Source organism: Octodon degus, unplaced genomic scaffold (assembly GCF_000260255.1).
Source record: "Octodon degus isolate 3935 unplaced genomic scaffold, OctDeg1.0 scaffold00020, whole genome shotgun sequence".
NCBI lineage: Eukaryota > Metazoa > Chordata > Mammalia > Rodentia > Octodontidae > Octodon > Octodon degus.
Genome location: NW_004524596.1, coordinates 12,812,992 through 12,832,376, shown reverse-complemented (window position 1 = coordinate 12,832,376; position 19,385 = coordinate 12,812,992). Strand labels below are relative to the sequence as shown.

The following is a 19,385-nucleotide window of genomic DNA, read 5'->3' as shown; positions in this document are numbered from 1 at the left end:
TACATTTTCTTCTTTCCGATACAAATTTAGTGAGGCACTGTCTGTATCAGAGTTGAATGGATTTATGCCTCTATACTAAGATTAATTTCAATTTTAAAACATAAATCAGTAACCTTAGCAAGAAGTTTTTCAAAAATTATATAATTAGATTTATTTCAATGAATTTAGGCATTTGGGAAGTACTTGGCTAATGAAACAGCAATACAAAAATCATATACATTTTAAACTTTTTCATTGTGGTAAAAAATAATGCATAGAAGAGAATTTATCATCTTAAACATTTTAAAGTGTACAATTCAGTAGTGTTAAGTATATTCCCACTGTTATAGAGCAAGTCTCTAGAGATTTTTCCCCTTGAAAATTTGAAATTCCCCCTCCCCTTAATCCCTCCCCCAGCCCAGGTAGCTAACCACTCTGCATCCCATAAATCTGACTGCCTCGGCTACCTCAGTAAGGTGGGATCCCACAGTATTTGCCTTTTTGCACTATATTATGTTTGTTTTATACTATCACGTAGTATAACGTCCTCAGGTCTAACCTATGTCATAGCATGTAAAAGCACTTACTTTTGTTAACATTCTCCATATTGAAGGCCTCAGACATTCGAATGCCTGATTTGGCTACAGCATAAATTCTGCCTTCCTGATGTAAAAGAGAGATTTGAAGAGGGGATTTAAAGCAATTATTACTTTCAATACTTACATTTTTATTTATTCATATAAATGAAATGCTGTACTATTCTTAGAGTACAGCATTATTATAAATAAAACACACCCTTGAGAATAATATGGCAGACATTTTCCCATCCATTAGTTATTCTATTATTTATCTTTGTCCCTGACTTTTGAATTCTTTTGAAGATAAAAAGAACAAGTACAAGAAAGCTTATTCATCGAGCCTGATTCATCTTTAGTTCTCTACCATTTTAGAAAGTGGTTAAAGAAAAACTTTGAATGGCTTCACAAGAAGTCAGAAACTATTCACAATCACTGAATACAAATAAATGCCTTTTTAATATTTTACTATTCTGGAACTTGGTTAAGGAAAAACAACTTAAAGTCAGAAATCAAGACTGGCACTAAATGCTCTCCCCTTCTTATTTCAATACATACCTCAATCAAGCAGAAAAGCAGAGTCAGATAATACATGATTTGGAAAACTGGATTGAAATTTGTAATATTGTTTTGTTCTAAAGTAGGTTATTTTGTTTTCTCTTTTTCTGAGAGAGGTCTCTGAAATGGGTACTGGAAAGGGTATTACCCTGCGCTTGCCCCACGAGAAAAGGGACTCCCAGTGGTTCCACAGATCATGGTGTCCTGCCTTTTGTAATGGGTCTAACTGGGTGCAGTTGGCTGCACCAGGGCATTGTAGACCACCAGTGCCATCCTCCTTCAGGCTAGGCAGTGACCCAAGAGGTAAATGGCATAAGATCTGTGATGCTCAGCAGCACTTCAGATTGAAGAGTAGCTGACTGAATTAGATGCAGCATCCCTCAGCAGGTAGTTGTGAGATGCGTACACAGAGACTAACGGCAGAGCGGGCTGATGACAAAGACTAACGAAGTAAGGCAGTAAGAGGGTGCGGCAGAGTGGGAGAGAGCAGGTGCGCAGAAAACAGGTAGAAAGAGGATCGCATAAATGAGGAGGCAGCTGATCCTCTGGAGCAGGGACTGCCGGTCAGAGGTCCTGGAGCGTCACAGGTTGCCTCACTACAGCCACTGTTGTATCCAACTCAAGGAGAGGCTATGTCTTAAATATTTGTTAGCTGAGGTAACTAGAATACATCTTTTCCTTGGAACCTGAAACTAACTCACAAACACAGAAATAAGACCTCAGATTTGGCCAGTGTCCTGGAAGGCTTCTGAAAAAGAATGCTACCTTTTCAGGTCTGAATTGCTTCAGAGGAAGAGAAGCAAGAAAGGCAAAAAAGTAGTAAAACAGTTTGCCAAATAAAACAAACTTGAAAGCCTAACTTAAATCTCTGAAAATCTCAACATAAAAAAATGCAACCTTTCAACTTCTTATTGCCTGAAGCGTAACATAATTGAAATTCCAAAGATTCACATGCAATTAATTTTCATCTTTTTTTTTAAGTCATCGAGAATTTAGTAATAAACTACAGGCAGTTTTGTGTAGTTATTGAAATGAAATCTCTTGAAAGTGAATAAAAGCAGATAAATCTTAAGGCCTGAATTTAAACTAGAAAAACATGGCTTCTCTAATTTGCTTAAAATTAGAGCATTTACTAAATCTTAAAATAATAATAAAAGCCTAAAAATCCTGCAATCCAGCTGTTTCTCTGGAGGCCAGTGGTTAAAGTATGACACTATGTAAAAAAAAACTTGAACCCACAAGCCAGACAAATTCACTTCATTTCAAATATTGGAAGAATTTTTTTTTTAATCTAGCAATATAGACACTCCTAAGAAGTATCATCTATTTGATGGGCTAATTATTGTGGTGATGGTCAGTGTCTCCACAGAAGTTTTTCATCTATTCTAGACCTGTAGGAAGACACTTGGGTTCAAGCAATGGGTTTATAAGCACAGGAGGAAGAAAACAAAATTCCCTTAATGTAACCAAGAAAACAACTAAGTTAAAAAACAACAACAATAAGACCAATAAGAATCAGGGATCCTGGTTTAGAATCATATGAAAGTATCATGGTTCGAAGGAGCCCAACTTCGCATCCACTGAACTGTTTTCTTTGTGGAGGGACAGAATTAAGCGCTCCTGATCTTTCTTCATATTCACTTTGTCTTCCATAGCTGAAAGCCCAGAACTTTCTTCTCTCCTGTCCTACAGGAAACAAGCACCTGTCCCTGTCTCTAGGTTCTAAGGTTAGAGGAGTGCTGTAATGACTGATACACTGTGTCAATTTGAGAAGTTTAGAAGTTTAATCAAGTGACTCAGCAAGCTCACTCACTTTGCAAACATCCTGCAAGAGAAGAGCACTGAGATGGTGTGAAGGCTACACCTGCCCTACCGGGTGGTAGCCTGCTTACAACATAAGGGAGGAAGAGGCCTGCTCCCACCACCCGTCTTTCCTTCTGCTCTTGTTGCTTTTGCTGTCTTCTGCCACCTTGAGCTGTTGCCCTGCACCATGCCACCCTGCCACCCTGCCTTGGAGCCGGCTGATTACACAGGGAAACCTCCACAAATGTGAGCTAAATAAACTTTTTCTTTCTTAATTTTCAGGGTCAGGTATTTTGTCTCAGCAACAAGAGAAAAGTAACTAACATGGGCACCATCTCTCTGAAGGAAGCCTGCGATGATCCAGGGCACTGGGGCCTGGGGGGCTAATTCTAGCAAATTCCAAAGTTCAGCATTAGAAAGTCTGTATGCTCACCGATTTTCTAAAACTCATTTTTTATCAGTAAATAATGTAATACTTCGATTTCCATCTGTTTTCTCAATTGACTTACAACTCAGTGAGAGAAAAGCAGGAAAAATTGTAGCCAGGAATCTGGAAATTCTTGGAACAAAACTGGATTTGAAAAGAAACTGGGAAAAGAAATAAAACCTAAAAGTGAATGTTGAAAAGAACCACCACAGATGTGTCCCACACAGGAAAATAGTTACCCAAGAGGGAAACCGGTGCAGAGGAGGAGTGGGGGGCTTGCTGCCCCCTGTCTTCTTGGCTGTGTCACAGGTTTCCTGGTCATCTGAATTTGGAGACTCTACAAAGTCATAGGAGAATAATCCATCCTCACAACTTGTGTCCATATTCTCTAAAATTTCACTGTCACAGTCAACCAGATCTAGATCTGTTTCCTGAGGTCTCAGTGGTCGTATCATGCTTATAGCATTTCTGTTGGTCCCAAACATCCTGTCAGAACTTAACTGTGGCTGACTTAAGTGCCTTTTGGCGAGGGCTACACTTATACTGAAAACGTTAGGAACCCTTAACTTTGCGGGGGGCAGGTGTGATGCAGGCACTGCTGACACTCCTTTTCCAGGGAGCAAGCTGGGATGCTTTGGAGCTAAAGCAGGAGTCAGAATTGGGCTTGGAGTGTTGGCCTCACTAGATGAGGACGAATAATCCAACCTCTGGGATTGAAATCTTTTACTGAGTTCATCCGAGGAACTGTCTTGCTCCTTCTTCTTTGACTCCGAACTTCCCTTTGCAAGAAGACTGTTCTGAGCTTTCCACTGGGCCTCCTGTTGCCAAGAATACAGCTTCTTGTGTTCTGGCCTCTTTAGGCCAAAAGTCTCTTCCTCAAATACGGAGCTGCTGTCATCAGATGCCGTGAGGTACGCTTCGCTCCCCAGCCTGCTGCCCTGGACGCCCTCCTCGGAGGTGTGGCTGGACAGGGTGGACGTGCACCTGGACTTCCGTTTCTCTTTGCTCCCATCTTCCTCATCAGAACTCCAGTCACTCGCAGGAGCCACAGAATTCTGGGAAGTGCCATCATCTGTCGCACAGCTGATTCTCATTTTCCGGTTTTGTTCTGAGCTGCTAGGGGCCTGATGCAGCGTTCTCAGGCCTCTGTCGCTTTCCTGAACTTGGTTATCAGCAGACTTCTCTGGAATTTCCACTTTCAGAAAAGGACACATCATTTTAACTTGTTGCCTTTAATAATAAAATGCATTTATTTTCTAAATACACTGTAAAACTTCCAATGTTATGTAAGATTATACATTTACCTTATGTTGTATGTCTTTTTAAAACACAAGTTTGAACACTAAGTTTTACATAAAACAGAGTCCTAACATTTCTACATAATTGCATCAAATGAAAATGCTTTTTACAAAGAAATGTGTTGGGGGAAAAATGGATAAGAAAAGAAGCAAAATGTAAAATAGGGCAACTTCGACTATGAAAAAAAAAGCAGCCGAGTCCAAGTCCTGCAATCTCAGCACTGGCAAGCCTGAGGCAGGGAGACTGCTGTGAGTTCCAGGGCAGCCTGGGCTACATACTGAGTTCAAAGGCTGTCTTAGCAGCCACCAAAAAACCAAACCAAACCAAACCACTATTAGTACAATTTCAAAAACACAGCAACACCCCTTTCCACTAAATTTCAAAATTATGATAAAACAGAAGCATAGTAAGCACAATGCTATAGCTTAAGAAACAATCTTTGTGCTGAAGCCTCAACATATATGCTTTGCAAAACCATAAAGAAAACAGAAACAGAAAAAAGTTTTCCTTGCTCTACTTTTTGTTCACCACAGCTACAAAATGCATTTTTATAACACTTTTAAAGTGTTTTTAGGGCTGGCGAGATGGCTCAGTGGTCTAAAGCACCTACTTGGAACAAGCTTGGGAAAACACAGGGACCACGGTTCAATCCCCCAGCACCACATGCCAGCCAGCCGCGCCCCCTGGTGGGCTGAGCTGGTCACACACACACACACACACACACACACTAAATAAATAAATGTTAAAAAAAATTTAAAAAAAAAAAGTGCTTTTAGATATGGCTTATTTTTATTTATCACAGAGTAGAATGCAGTACTGTTTTCATAAACAGTGAATTAAACTTTATTTATTTATTTATGAATTTTGAGCAGGGTCTACAGTGTGTACAGGGTCTCACTACATAGATCAGACTCAGAGTGCAGCCTCCCAAGTGCTGGGATTGCAGGCATGTGCCATCATGCCCAGTCTCAATCGCCAACTCAGTGTGCCCCAGGCATGGGGCCGGCACGGAACGCCGTGGCTCAAACCCTAAGCAGGTGATTTAGTCCACTGAGCTATCTGGCCGGCCCTAGTGAATTAAACTTTAAAGAATAGAAACTAAATTTTGAAAGCAAGTTTGATCTTTACAATTGAGGAATGAGCAACTGAACGAGCATTCTAAAATTTCATTATCAGGCAGCTTGTTAAATTTTCAAGTGAGCCAAAGCTTTGCGTAAGCAACTTCAGCTGTGTTCACCTATCAGTGGGAGAAAATGAAAATGACTTCTTGAAAAAGAAAATAAAATCCAAGCCAAGGCAAGGAAGTGAGCAGCCAGGCAACTTTCTGATGCGCTTCACGGAATATCACAACCAGCCAGAAAGACAACTTTTAGAGCTACCATTTTTCCTTCTTTGCAGGAAGAAAACTGGGACTGCAAATAGATAAGTGCTAAACTCAAGTCTCTCTAAAATATTTGGGAAAAGCCAATAAAAAGGATTATACCACAAATGTAAAAACCAGCAGCTTAAAACAAACAAAAAACCCCAGCAGCTTCACAACAAAGCAAAATTTAGAGGCTGTGCAATTGAAAGAAAAAAAAATTGAAAAAGAGTAGAAATCTGCACATAGGACAAGGCAAATATTATTATTATTATTATTATTTTTTTTTTTTTGGTGGCAGAACTGGGATATTGAACTCAGGCCCTTGTGCTTGTCTGGGAAGCATTTATTCCACTGAGCCATCTCCCCAGCCCCTAGACAAGGCAAATATTAAAACAAATATTCACCTCTTTAAAGCAACATAGGGCAATTTAAAACTTACTAAGTTATCCCCTGGTGTTAATTTTTTTTTAAAAGTTTGCTAGACAATAATTAATTTCATGTTTATTGTTAGGTTATTTTAAAATTGTCATGAATAAAAATGCATAGTTCTAATCTGAAACTCAGGTAAAATAATTGTAGAGGGCTGGAGAGATGGCTCAGAGGAGAAGCGCTTCCCTGGCAAGTGCAAGGGCCTGAGTTCAATTCCCGGTTCTGCCAAAAAAAAAAAAAAAATTGTAGAATTGAAAAACTAAAAATTTCAACTATTCTACCTGCTGCAGGAAAAGTATTAAGGGGGCCGGTCAAATAGCTCAGCGGATTAAAATGCCTGCTTAGGCAGACTCAGTGGCCAGGGTTCAATACCCAGTATGCTGCGCCAGCCCCACCTCCAGGGCGTGCTGAGACCGCTGAGACAGCGAATGAAACTGGGCCTGTAATCCCAGTGCTCGGGAGGCTAAAAACAGGAGGATCACTACAAGTCTGATCTGTGTAGTGAGACCCTGTAGACCCTTACCAAAATTTAAAAAAAGTAACATAATAATAAAAAGAAAAGTATTAAGATTGGGAAATTAGTTAAGGTGGGGAAATGCTCAGAAGACACAAAGTAAGTGACATATAAGATATGATACAAGGTTTAAAATAACTAGATATTGCCTTTTTTATATGTTCTCATAAAGCACCCAGTTTTCAGGAAAAAAATTAAGCTATATTTGGATTAATCTTAGTGAACGATTTTTCCTTTTTTTTTTTTTTTTTTTTTTTTTTTAAAGAAATCAAAGTAAATTGATATGGTCCTTAAGTACCTTCTGTGTGTTTTCCTTCCGTGAATTCAGGTTTTTTAGATGATAGCTTGCTTATTTCCTCACATTTTACTATCTGAGGAGGACTCCTTGCTCGTGATAGAAAGCACCCAAATGTCAAACTGCTCAGACGTTGCCCTTCCAAAAGTTTTGGTGTAGAGACAGCAGACAACTTCTTCCCTTGAACTTCTGAAAAGTCATTAATCAAAATGAATATTTCATTGTTTTATAGCCATTTGTTAAACGTAGAATCAAAGCATATAATAATGTACACAAATCACTATACCAGAAAAATGTCTGTTAAATTGATACACAGTTGCACGGAAGTCTCAGTGTTGGGAATTGTAGGTCTACACTTAAAATATTTTACATACTTGGAATGCTAATATATTTGAAATTAGGGAGAAAAGCATTTAATCCCTTTGAGTAGTAGTTCTCAAGCAAAAGCAAAAATACACAACTAAAAGCACGTTATAAATAACTAGAGTTACAGCTTCTAAAAAAGTGAGGTATTGGTAGATATCATCTAAGCACAGAATAAAATTAGTGTAGAAACACTACTAACTGTGAGGAAAAGGGCCTGTGGGACTGGTTACTAGAACAACCAAAGGAAGCCTAGGTTACCACTGGGATGTCATCTGACCACTCTAATGACTTCTGCTTATCCTAGTTTTCAGCAATGAGAAAAAGGCAGGTGGAGGCTGCTGTTTTTGGTGTGCACAACATAGAGAACCTTAATCACCTCTTTAGGAAAAGTGCTGGGGCTTAGATCGCCATTGGAGTGATTAGGCCAGGGTCTAATCATTCGTTTAATTTATCTCTAGGAGTCTGAACACAACTTCTTATTAAGTCAAAAGGATGGCGAGTCCAGTAACAAAAGTTTCCAAGGAAATTCTTAACTCTGGGGGAGCACCAAAGGGTTAAGTAGAAACTGACAACTGAGTAGAACAATTTCTACAGTAGTACAGACTAAATATATTCAGAAAAAAAGATGACATATATACTCTTATGATTTCTTATTCTTTACTAAACAGTACAGTAGTATAAATATATACATTGTATCAAGTATTACAAGGAATCTAGAGATGATTTAAAGTTATAAGCAGATGTATTTAAGGTTGTATGCCATTTTATCTAACAGACTTGATAGTGGTGTTTTTTTCTTTTTTTTTTTGAGACAAGGTCTTGCTATGTAATCTAGGCTGGCCACAAATTCATGGCAATCCCCCTGCCTCAGTCTCCTGAGTGCCTGGATTACAAGCGTGTACCACAATGCCCAGTTTTCTAAGGGATTGCATTCTGATATGCTGGTAACCACCAGAGCTCTGGCACAAATTTCCTCATCAATACTGAGAAATAACTGCAAATGCGTATTTTTTAAGTACTATATTATTAGTAGTATTAAAGTACTACACTATTCCTGTCCAAACCTAACCTAGGATCAATGCCATTTAGTCTATAAAATCTAAGAGACTGCCAATGAAGACCAGAATTGCAAGACAAGAATAATAGGGAATATAAAAATCTTTTTTAAAGAGTGGACATAGTATCTTCAATCTTTTTCAAAGAGGATTACTATCACAAAGTCCTGAAACTTTAAATATAGGACCCTAAATCAACTATGCAGCATCTATTTCCCATCATATATGTGAAGGAAGTGATAGCAAGTGAGTATTAATTAATATGCAATAGGCAAACTATCCCATAATGAACAATTACATATACTCCTGCATGAAATCAAGAAAGCACTCTAGCCACAAGTATACTAATGCAAAAAATTGTTCTGGAGATAAACAGTCATGAAATAGTATAGTACAAAAGTCGACTTCAAAGCCCACGCTATTCCAACCACACCAGTATTTTTCCAATGCATTTGGTAAGACCCCAGGGCTTGGTGGAAGCGTTTCAAAGGAATAAAAGGTAAGTGCCAAAGTCTGGACCTGTCACCCAACACTGGTTTTGTACCTGCCTTATTTATTCAGATTCTTTAGAAAAAAATATAAAAGGTTCTATTGCTAAATGAAATCTGAATGTCTCTTTCCTGGGGCATGTGTCCCATAAGCATGAGTAACACATACATCCTCCTGGATTTAGCTCTTCATCCAGATACATTTTTTTTTTTTTTCAGTACCGGGCATTGAACTCAGGACCTTATGCTCACAAGGCTGGTGCTTATGCCACTGAGCTATATCCTTGGCCCCCTGGATTTAGCTCTTCAATTCAGTGTACACTTGAGTGGTGATCAGTAGAACAGGTACCAAAAGAACATCGCTATCCAAGAGTAGTTTTACCACTCATCCTTAGGCTTTGAAGTTACATAGGAAGTAACCTCAATGCATTGGAAAATGCAAAGAATTTATTCATCTCATAAAATTATGCTCAGAATACTCAGGCTGTAAGAATCTCAATTACTGTAAAAATACATGATAGAAAGCAGAAGTTGAAAATCAGTACCTGATTTTTAAAAAAGCTGATATACCTAAAGCTAAAACATGCAAACTATTATCTCTTTTCAAGTTATTCACTGACATCCAGCTGTGCTGCTCAATATGGCCACTACCAACATAGGACTATGTAACTTTCAATCCATTCAAGTTCAGTGAAATTTAAAACATAGTTCTTCATTTGTACTAATTATACTTCAAATGTTTAACAGTCACATATGACTAGTGACCATCACTTTGGATAGTACAAGTATAGAGTATTTCCTTCAGTGAAGTAAGTTCCATTAAAAAGTGTTAATCTATAATGAAGACTAAATGTTCAGCTTAACAATATTAGCAATTTTGATGTTTTGAAAATTGACCTTAGAGCTTATAAAATATTCTTGTGAATTATTATTATTATTATTTTTTTTGTGGAACCAGGGATTGAACTCAGACCCTTATGCTTGCCAGAGAAGCGCTTATTCCACTGAGCCATCTCCCCGGCCCCTCTTGTGAATTATTTTAAGAATGACAAACATTGCTTTGGATTTAAGATTTGTAATTAATCAAAAATTATATATATAAAAAAAAAACTATGGCTTGAAGAAGGCTGGCCAAATAGCTCAGTGGATTAAAGTGCCTGCTTAGGAAGACACAGGGACTAGGGTTTGCACCCTGGCCTGCCGTGCTGGCCCTGCCCCTGGGGCGTACTGAGATGGCGAATGGGACTGGGCACAGTGGTACACGCCTATAATCCCAGCGCTTGGGGGGGCTGAAAAACAGGAGGATCACTACAAGTCCAATTTGTACAGGGAGACCCTGTACACCTTGTACTAAATACATAAAAATAATTTTTTAAAAAAAACTAAGGAAGTATCTCTTTTTTTTTTAATTTTTAAATTTCTTTTTGAGACAGGGTCTCACTGTGCAATTCAGGCTGACCCCCTCCCTATCGTAACCCAGACTCACAGAAACCCTTCTGAATTCTGGGAATATAGGCATGTGCCACCACACCCAGCAGTGTCTGTTTAAATAGGTCAAGCTTTCTCTTGATGTTCTTCAGTTATTCATCAATTATCAGCGGACTCTCCCACTTGTCAGGATTCAACTCCTTATCCAGAAAACCCAAATGGGGAAAAGATTAGAACACTGGTGATAAAACATTTGACAACTACCAGCTCAGTCATAACAACACATAAAAGTGCGCCACACTTGCCCTCAGAATGCCAAGTTCAGTGACGTGGAGTGTGTGAAGCCAAGAAGCTTTCTCCAAAGTCCTCAGTGTATAATTGTATCATACATATGCAAGACTTCCTGGCCCCTACTTGAAGGAACTATTCTCTTTCTGTGGCCAAAGTTCAAACTGCCTTACATTTTTGATATACACACTTTAAAGGCATCTCACCTACTATCTAGCTTAACAAGGGCTCTGTATTTTTTCAAGAAAACAAGGAGATGTCGTGTTACACTGCTGGAAAAGACCAAAGTGGCATCACCAATAGGGCCTGGCACCCACTGCCCACGATCTCTGGCCTTTTAGGCTAACAGCAACATACAGTACTTTTTAAAAACTGGACTCTGAGTAGCTGGGGAGACAGCTCAGCGGCATAAGCACCTGCCTGGCAAGCACAAGGTCCTGAGTTCAATCCCTGGTACTGCCAAAAATAAAAATAAAATAAAATAAAAAGAGTAAAAACTGGGCTCTGGGACTTAGTACAGTTCTAAAAAATGGGACAAATGGAATGTCTTTCTAGAACAGAAAGAGGCAAAATAAATATGTGGTCATGTTTTTCTGATTGATGTAATGGCCAATTTGGTGCGCCTACATCACTAGTCCTACCTCTTTTTGTCTTCCTCTTTCAGGCCAACATTCACTTGAGTGCAGGATTCTGGTTTGTTTAGATATTCTCTTTTATTTCATGGCAATCATTTCTTACATGATGTTCATAATTAAGTCTTTAAAACACCAAAAAAAAGATTGTAAAGGCCTATACAGTCCAATAAATCCAATTACGCTACCTTAATGACAAAATTTGTACCTTGTAGTTTTGACTGTATTGCTCTTATCTCTTCAGTTTGCTTTTCATTGATCAAACGAAGATTCTGATTCTCCAATTCTAGCTAAAAGGACACAGAGATATTCTTTTACATAGGGATAACATTCTAAAATGTATAATAAATTATGTTACAAAATGTTAATGGTATTATTCTATATGCAAGTAAAATATTAAAAATGACAAGAACATAGATGAATTTATCGGTATAGGCTACGAACTTAAATAGTCATGGCATCAATACCTACTTTTCTAGAACTGAGAATTTTAAATGTTTTCACCCTATGAATTTTTTTAAATGTAAAAGTATTTTTTTTTAATTTTCTTAAATTTTTTTTCAAAGTTTTATTGATAAACAGATAGCAATGAGACAGTTTCAAATCAAATCGGAAGTACAGTTTCAACAAATAATACACTGCATATATTCTTCTTAGTGGTTAATTGCTGTACAAGATGCGGACTTGTGATCCTATTTACAAACATCATTAGAACAAATCATTCTATTCATTAAGAGAATGTAAGTATATATCTATCCCAACCTCTTTGAATACACAGATACAAAATGGACATTCATCTGTATGCCCCATTTTTTCTAAGTTCCGTTATTGAATATTATAGGTGTGTAAACTTAGCAAAATATTCTAAAAGAGTCCAGTAGCCCATAATAGCGTTGGGTCTTCTGTTTAACTGGCAATGTCAGAAATTATTGACCTGAGTCCCCCACAGCTCAACATAACAGCATGGCTTTATTTCTTATAATTTCGTCTTCATACTTTTCTGCTGGATGGTTAAGACCAAGGTAAAGCAGGACCTATGCAACAAGAGTTGTAGCTTTTTGGTCTGAGAAGGTCAGTGAAATGCCCTCAGGATTTGTCCTGAGATCCTGTACCTCAGATTGTAGAACCTTTATCAGTGCAGCCATGTGGATGAGTCACGGCCATTGCTTGGCCATGTAAAAGTATTTTTAACCAAAGTTTTTCAGCATTTAATCTTTGCTTCTAAAATACTGAGCACAATAATTTTATGATATACACATATATGAACTATGATTATTTAAAATTACCTAATTAGAACTAAAATTAACTAACTGGAAGCTTTTTTTTTTTTTTTTTTTTTTGGCAGAACCAGGTATTGAACTTGGGCCCTTAAGCTTGCCAGGAAAGCACTTACTCCACTGAGCTGTCTCCCCAGCCCCTAAAATTAACCAGTTAGAGTGAGACTACTTACACTGATCATTATGAGTCTATCAGTTTTTATTTTAGAAATGCAATGAGTATTAAAACAAAAGCTACCTATCTCAAGTTTACCAAAAGACAGCACCACCACACATCAATCAGAATTTTTTGTTTCACTTGGCATTATCATATATTTTGATGACATATCTGTTCAAAAGAAATAAAAAATAAAGACAAGCAAAAATACATAAGAAATAAATACCTCATTTAGTTTTACCGTTACCCATTCCTTGATTTTAGCTGCCTTCTCTTCTATTATTTTAGCTTCTTGTATTCTTATTTGCTTCTGAAACAACATTAGCAGTTTGTTTAGTTCAAACATTAGCTCAGTGATCTGGAAATTTTATATTCTAAATATGCAAAGTAAATCTACTTAAAACCTGTTTCTAAATTAACACATCTGCTTCCAGATTACAAAAGATTTTTTTTAACTCAGGAGTATTTCTTTTATTCAGGAATATTTTACAAAACAGATTTTTAATAGGGAAAAATTATCGAGAAGAGACAAGAAGAAACCAAAAAGGTGTATACAAGTATCAGTAGTGGATCAACTTCTCTTTCTCTGGATAATTGTATACCGAAATCAAATACTAGCTACATCAACAAACCAATTCTAAAGCAGATTAGGGTCAGCCCTATAAGGGAGAGAACAGGAGTTCCTCAGGAATGTGACTATTTTCTCTCTCAAACAGTTTTTATTTTTTTAATATTTGTTTATTTATTTTTACGGTACCGGGGATTGAATTCAGGACCCTGCACTTATACCACTGAGCTCTCTCACCATCCCCCCAACAGCAGCTCCTAAAAGCCTAGAAAAATCAGTACTGACAAACTCCAGCTCTGTTTACCAACCTTAAAATCTGGTCATGGTCACGGGGACTTTTTTAAAAAAATGAACAATGTGGGGCTGGGAATGTGGCTTGCATGCAAAAGGCCCGAGGTTCAGTGCTCAGCACCATAAAAGAAAAAAAAAAAAAAAGAACAATGTGTATTTAGCAAAATTTCAGAGTCCTCATATTGAAATGATGTTAGCTACCTAAGTAAAGAACCATAATGCAATTTTTCTGAGACAGGGTCTCACTGTGCAGTTCGGTCTGGCCTTGTGTTCACTTTTGTAGCACCCAGGCTGGTCTTGAACTCAAAGAGATCCTCCTGTCTCAACCTCCCAAGCACTGGGATTACAGGCATGTGCCACCACTCCCAGTCCTGGGGCCACACGGTGGGTGCCCAGGGATCCAGGGCTCATACCGCATGGCATGAGGGGCTGGAATTCGAACTCAGGTCCTTCTGCTTGCCAGGTAGGTGCTTATGCCTCTGAGCTATCTCCCCAGCCCCAATAATGCAATTTTTATAATAAAATTTAAAATTAAATATTCTACTGGATCTCACTAGTATAAAATAATGCACACAATCTAAGCAGAAAGATTTGTATCAAACATAAATATGCTATCAACATCTCCAATATAAAGCAAAGATTTGTTGCAAACATTTTACAGACCCTGATGTGTGTGGATGAACTGAATGCTTCCCATGTAAACATTACATTTAAATTCTAACACTGACTGAGCCGCCGACCGCACCGTGTACCAGCAGTGTATAACAGCAGGCACTGGCCTTCTTCTCACACAGTAGCCAGGAGTGGCCACGTGGCCCAGGAGACAGAGATGGCACTGGGAAGGACGATGCTCAGGCCGCGGGGACAGGAGAGGGGGCCCAGGGACCGCATCTGGTGTACAGCAGGGTAGAGGCTGCCTGACGATGACTCTCAAGTAGCTCCAGGGATGAGAAGGACAGTGACAGCTACTCTCGCCGTTATTGTAAGGAGTGAGTGGGTGAATATACGTGAAAACGTCATGCAGGTGCCTGGCCACAACAGAACTCTTAGCCATTACGGTCACCTACATTGTAATTGAAAAATCTATTTTACAGCTGTTTTGACTTTTAACTTTCATAGGGTGAAATAAAAGAGATACTTGCAAAAATTAATTAATTTTGAAGTTTAAATTTCTTCTCTTTTTTTTTTTCGGAAGCAGGGATTGAACTCAGGCCCTTGCGTTTGCCAGGCAAACACTTCTTCTACTGAGCTATCTCTCCAGCCCCTTTAAGTTTAAATGTGAAGAAGCAGTGTCACATTACACTGCCTGGAACCGCCTGAGACTTAACCCAAATGTGGTCCTACACCGCCCTCTCACCAAGGCCTGTGACAAGGAGGCCCAAGGAGCTGACTGGGTAAGTGGGTTTCTCCTCCAGATCTAGGAATCCAGGCTTTCTCTTTTCATTCTTTGTGTTTTTGGAAAACTGGGTGCACACATTTGGAAGACTTTTATGGTTAAATTTTTCCTAACCTGCTCTTCAAGTTGTAGTTCCAAGTTCTGAATGACGTCATCTTTTTCCTGTATTAGAGATTCCAGATCTTGACACTTTTTATATAGCCTTGTTTCTGATTCACTGGTTTGAATGTTAGCAGCTTTTAATTTTTCTTCCATAACTTGAACCTAAATTCAGAGGATAAAATTATTAAAATTGTACCTATACTTATATTAAGCTCAGAATTTTATTCCTAAAAGGTATTATCATAAAAGGAAAAAAAATCAAAAAAAAGGGGCTGGGGAGATGGCTCAGAAGAATAAGCGCTTCCCTGGCAAGTGCAAGGGTCTGAGTTCAATCCCTGGTTCCACCAAAAAAAAAAAAAAAAAAAATCATAAAAAGAAAATGTTGACAATGTGTTTAATAATTATAAAGTCTGAAGACATTTTGCCAGATAGTACTAATTTTGAGGCACATAAACATAAGAGTGAAATAACATATTTGCCAGAGCAGCAATTATATGTAGTATTTATATAGAAACAGAAAGTTCGTAGCCATCATCATTCTCATATTTTAAACAAGGTTGTGAGTGATATGAAATCAGAAAGTGAAGGGTGAGACAAGATTCAAACCATACAGGCTGCAGAGAGAGCTCAGCAGTCCAAACACCTGCCTAGGCAAGCGCAAGGCCCGGGGTTTGACTCCCCTGCACCGCAGGCTGTGCCAAGCTGGCCACCAAACCAGGCATTGTGGTACGTGCCTGTGGTACGTGCCTTTTCAGCTGGGGAGGCTGAAACAGGAGGATCACTGTATGAGCTGCATAGTGAGACCCTGTACCAAATACATAAAATTTTTAAAAAATTCAAATCATATGACTTGGTATAATAATACATTTGGAGAAAAAATTGAATTTGGATGAAAAAATATGTAGTCAGAAAGAAAAAGAAACTTAAAGCCTTAAATGACAGAATCATTAAAACAAAATGAGCCTAGATTTAGCTAGAATGCATTCAATGAGGGCTAATTAAGTCTTTCACCTAATAAATATTCACTGAATTCTTGCTAAGTGCCAAGACTCTTCCACATCCTGGATCCAAAATCTGTCTGTATAGAAGTTATATTCTAGGGCTGGGGAGAGAGCTCAGTGGTCTAAGCGCCAGCCTGGCAAGCACAAGGACCCAAGTTCAATTCCTAGTACCGCATGCCAAGCCAGGCCTGTGCTGGCCCCGAAGCCAGGTATGTTGGCACAAGCCTGTAATCCCAGCGCTGGGGAGGCTGAGACAGGAGGATCACTGTAAATCTGAACTGCATAGCAAGACCCTGTATCCAATAAATAAAGTAAAATACAATAAAAATTTTTTAAAAGGAAGTTACATTCTAGTGGGAAACAGAGATAACAAACACAATAAACATGTACGCATCATGCTGTGTATTACACAATTTGTAAGAACAATGGGAAGGTGGCTGAATGCTGTCCAAGGTAGACTGGCTCTCTCTGAATCTTCCACCACTTTCAGGCACATGAAATCTTAGAAGGGTATAGCTATAAACTATGTCTGCTGGCCTACATTGATTACTTAAGTGTATTCGACTCAGAGTGAAGTTTAGATTTTACTGTCACCACCTTTGTACCATTCTGTGTATCACAATCTTATCCTGGATTGTAAATATTCTAGAATAGAAATAATTCTTATCAGCCCTTCATTTATGGTATCCTTATATTCAGAGCAAGCGACCCTACCAACATTGAACTGCCCATAAAACTGTCCTATGTTACTTAAAAAGGATCTACAGTCCTGGAAAACTATGATTTGGAACTATACTACTCTGAAAAAAATGTTCAACTTAAAAGCAATTCTTATTTTACGAATGATTACTACAAAGCTCCTCAGATGTATCTTCCCATCTGAAAATTTAAATCTTACTACTACTTTTAGATAAACAACTTTTCTTTCTCTTTTTTTTTTTTTTTTTTTTTTTTTTTTTGCGGAACTAGGGATTGAACTCAGGCCTTTGCGCTTGCTAAGGAAGTGCTTATTCTATTGAGCGATCTCCCAAGCCCTAGATAAACAACTTTTCTGGGCAAGAAAAATATTGGCAAGTGTGCAAAAACTTAGAAAAAGTGATCACAAAGTTGTGACAGGTGACCTACTTACCAACTACTTCTGTTATGGCCAAGTGTCAGAGGACTCACCAGCTTTCCTTGGTTAATAGTACAAATAGGAGGAATACAGAAAAAGCTAAGAGGCTTACAGAAAAGAAAAACAAGTAGCCTTTAAAAATAGCCCACCACAAGCACACAGAAAAAGAAAGAAAGAAAGAAAGAAAGAAAGAAAGAAAGAAAGAAAGAAAGAAAGAAAGAAAGAAAGAGCACACAGAAAAAATAGCCTAATTCTTTTTCCATTCATTTAGTGTGTGACCCATACGAAGTGTATGGGTCACACACTAACCTACTAACCAGTAGCTAACCTACTCAGAGACTGACCAATAATAAACACCTATGAATTCAAATTAGTTTAAACAAACTCCTGCGATTATCCCCACACAGATACCCTGCAGTGTGGAGCATATCGTGCTCTTAGGCTGCTGCTTTTCTCTTTCACTTCTCGGGGAATCTCTGTGTGCACCCACTGAGCACACTCCTCAGCCATTTCCTCCAAAGCTTCGTGATCCTGAGGTCCCTGAATCCTTGGTCACTAAATGGTTTACACAGCAGACTTTAGAAGCTCAGATCCTGCACATTCTAAAGAAAAGACTGACCCTCAGTGGACTCAAGAGGCAACTCTGAGCCCTCAGAATATCTTGACTGACAATACTACCTTTTGCATACCTGAAGTCATCAGAAAACGTGCATGACAGTGAATGCCTATTTTCATTGACACAGAGTGCTGGTCTACACTGTAGTCAACAGTTCTACATGACTGACATCCAGTGAAAATCCTGGACCCTGAAGCTCAGACAATCTTCTGCATTTGTCAGTGCTCCATATCATACAGCCTGATGAGAGGATTAAGTGCATCCTTGTGCAACTCTACTTCAAAAGAGCAAATGGAAACAAGTACCTGGTTTCCTCTGGACCTTTTTCTTTTGTTGATTTTAATCTGTATCTCTTCACTGTAATAAACCATAATGAGGGACCAGCTTCTCTGGGTCCTATGAATCTTTCTAACAAATCATTAAATTTGAGAGTAGTTTTGGAACCCTCAACACGGTTTCCAGGACTGTCTCCCATTAACCCATCCCTCCTGGAAAAGCAAGAGCTGCAAATATTACTTGCAGGTAATTATATCTGTTGCTATATTCTTCTTCCCATTGCTCACCTCCTCCCTCCCTCTTCCACTGTAAGTAACAAAGGGGTAAATGCACTTTCTTTTTTGGGTGGTACTGGGGGTCACACCCAGGATCTCACAAACACCAGGCAAGCACTGAGCTATGCCCCAAGCCCTTGTGACTGTAGTTTTAAGTAAGGAGAGCCGGTAGCTATTTATAAGTAACTCCAGTGCTGTAGTAAGGGGTCCTGGCTATTCTCAAAGAAAATGAAGAAGGAATTGTTAAGAGTACTGTATTTTGAATCCCAGACTATTTTTCACTTACTTAAGATGTACTGCAAGAAAATAAAAAAGAAAAAAAAGATGTACTACAATTTAATTAACCATTCTAATCACATTTTATTTATTTTTTAAAATTTTTTTAAAATTTTATTTATGTGTGTGTGTGTGGCCAGCTCAGCCCACCAGGGGGCGGGGCTGGCTGGCATGTGGTGCTGGGGGATATGAACCGCGGTCCCTGTGCTTTTCTAAGCTTGTTCTAAGTAGGTGCTTTAGACCACTGAGCCATCTCACCAGCCCAACGTTTTAAATATAATTACTTTGGTGTTGTTGCAGGTGAAAAGTAAAAACAGTAAAAGAATTTGTTTTCTACATAATGAAGAGTTGATGTCACACAGCAAAGCAATAGAAGGTCCTGGAAGTAAGGATGATAGAGAAGTTAAGAATTTATTAAGGACCAAAAATGGCTTCAATACAGAAATAACTTTACCAAAAGGCAGACAAATCCACACAATAGAACAGGCAGAGGGAACTTTCAATCCAGCTCCTCCCAACCCTGAATCAAACACAGGC

The 19,385-nt window shown here is 38.6% G+C and overlaps 1 protein-coding gene across 5 annotated transcripts in view; it reads right to left on the bottom strand.

The window, feature by feature from the left end:
- The window catches only part of Plekhh2 (pleckstrin homology, MyTH4 and FERM domain containing H2), a 121,154-nt gene that overhangs the window by 65,114 nt on the left and 36,655 nt on the right, over window positions 1-19,385 (bottom strand). For 4 of the 5 annotated variants that reach the window (XM_023711228.1, XM_023711231.1, XM_023711227.1 and 1 more), the window contains exons 4-9: window positions 15,303-15,452; window positions 13,160-13,243; window positions 11,708-11,789; window positions 7,246-7,431; window positions 3,582-4,537; window positions 567-642 (exon numbers count right to left, since the gene is read on the bottom strand). In XM_023711228.1, coding sequence (XP_023566996.1) covers window positions 567-642; window positions 3,582-4,537; window positions 7,246-7,431; window positions 11,708-11,789; window positions 13,160-13,243; window positions 15,303-15,452 — 1,534 coding nt within the window. The remainder of the gene's footprint in view (window positions 1-566; window positions 643-3,581; window positions 4,538-7,245; window positions 7,432-11,707; window positions 11,790-13,159; window positions 13,244-15,302; window positions 15,453-19,385) is intronic. The other variant, XM_023711230.1, reaches the window with a different exon arrangement.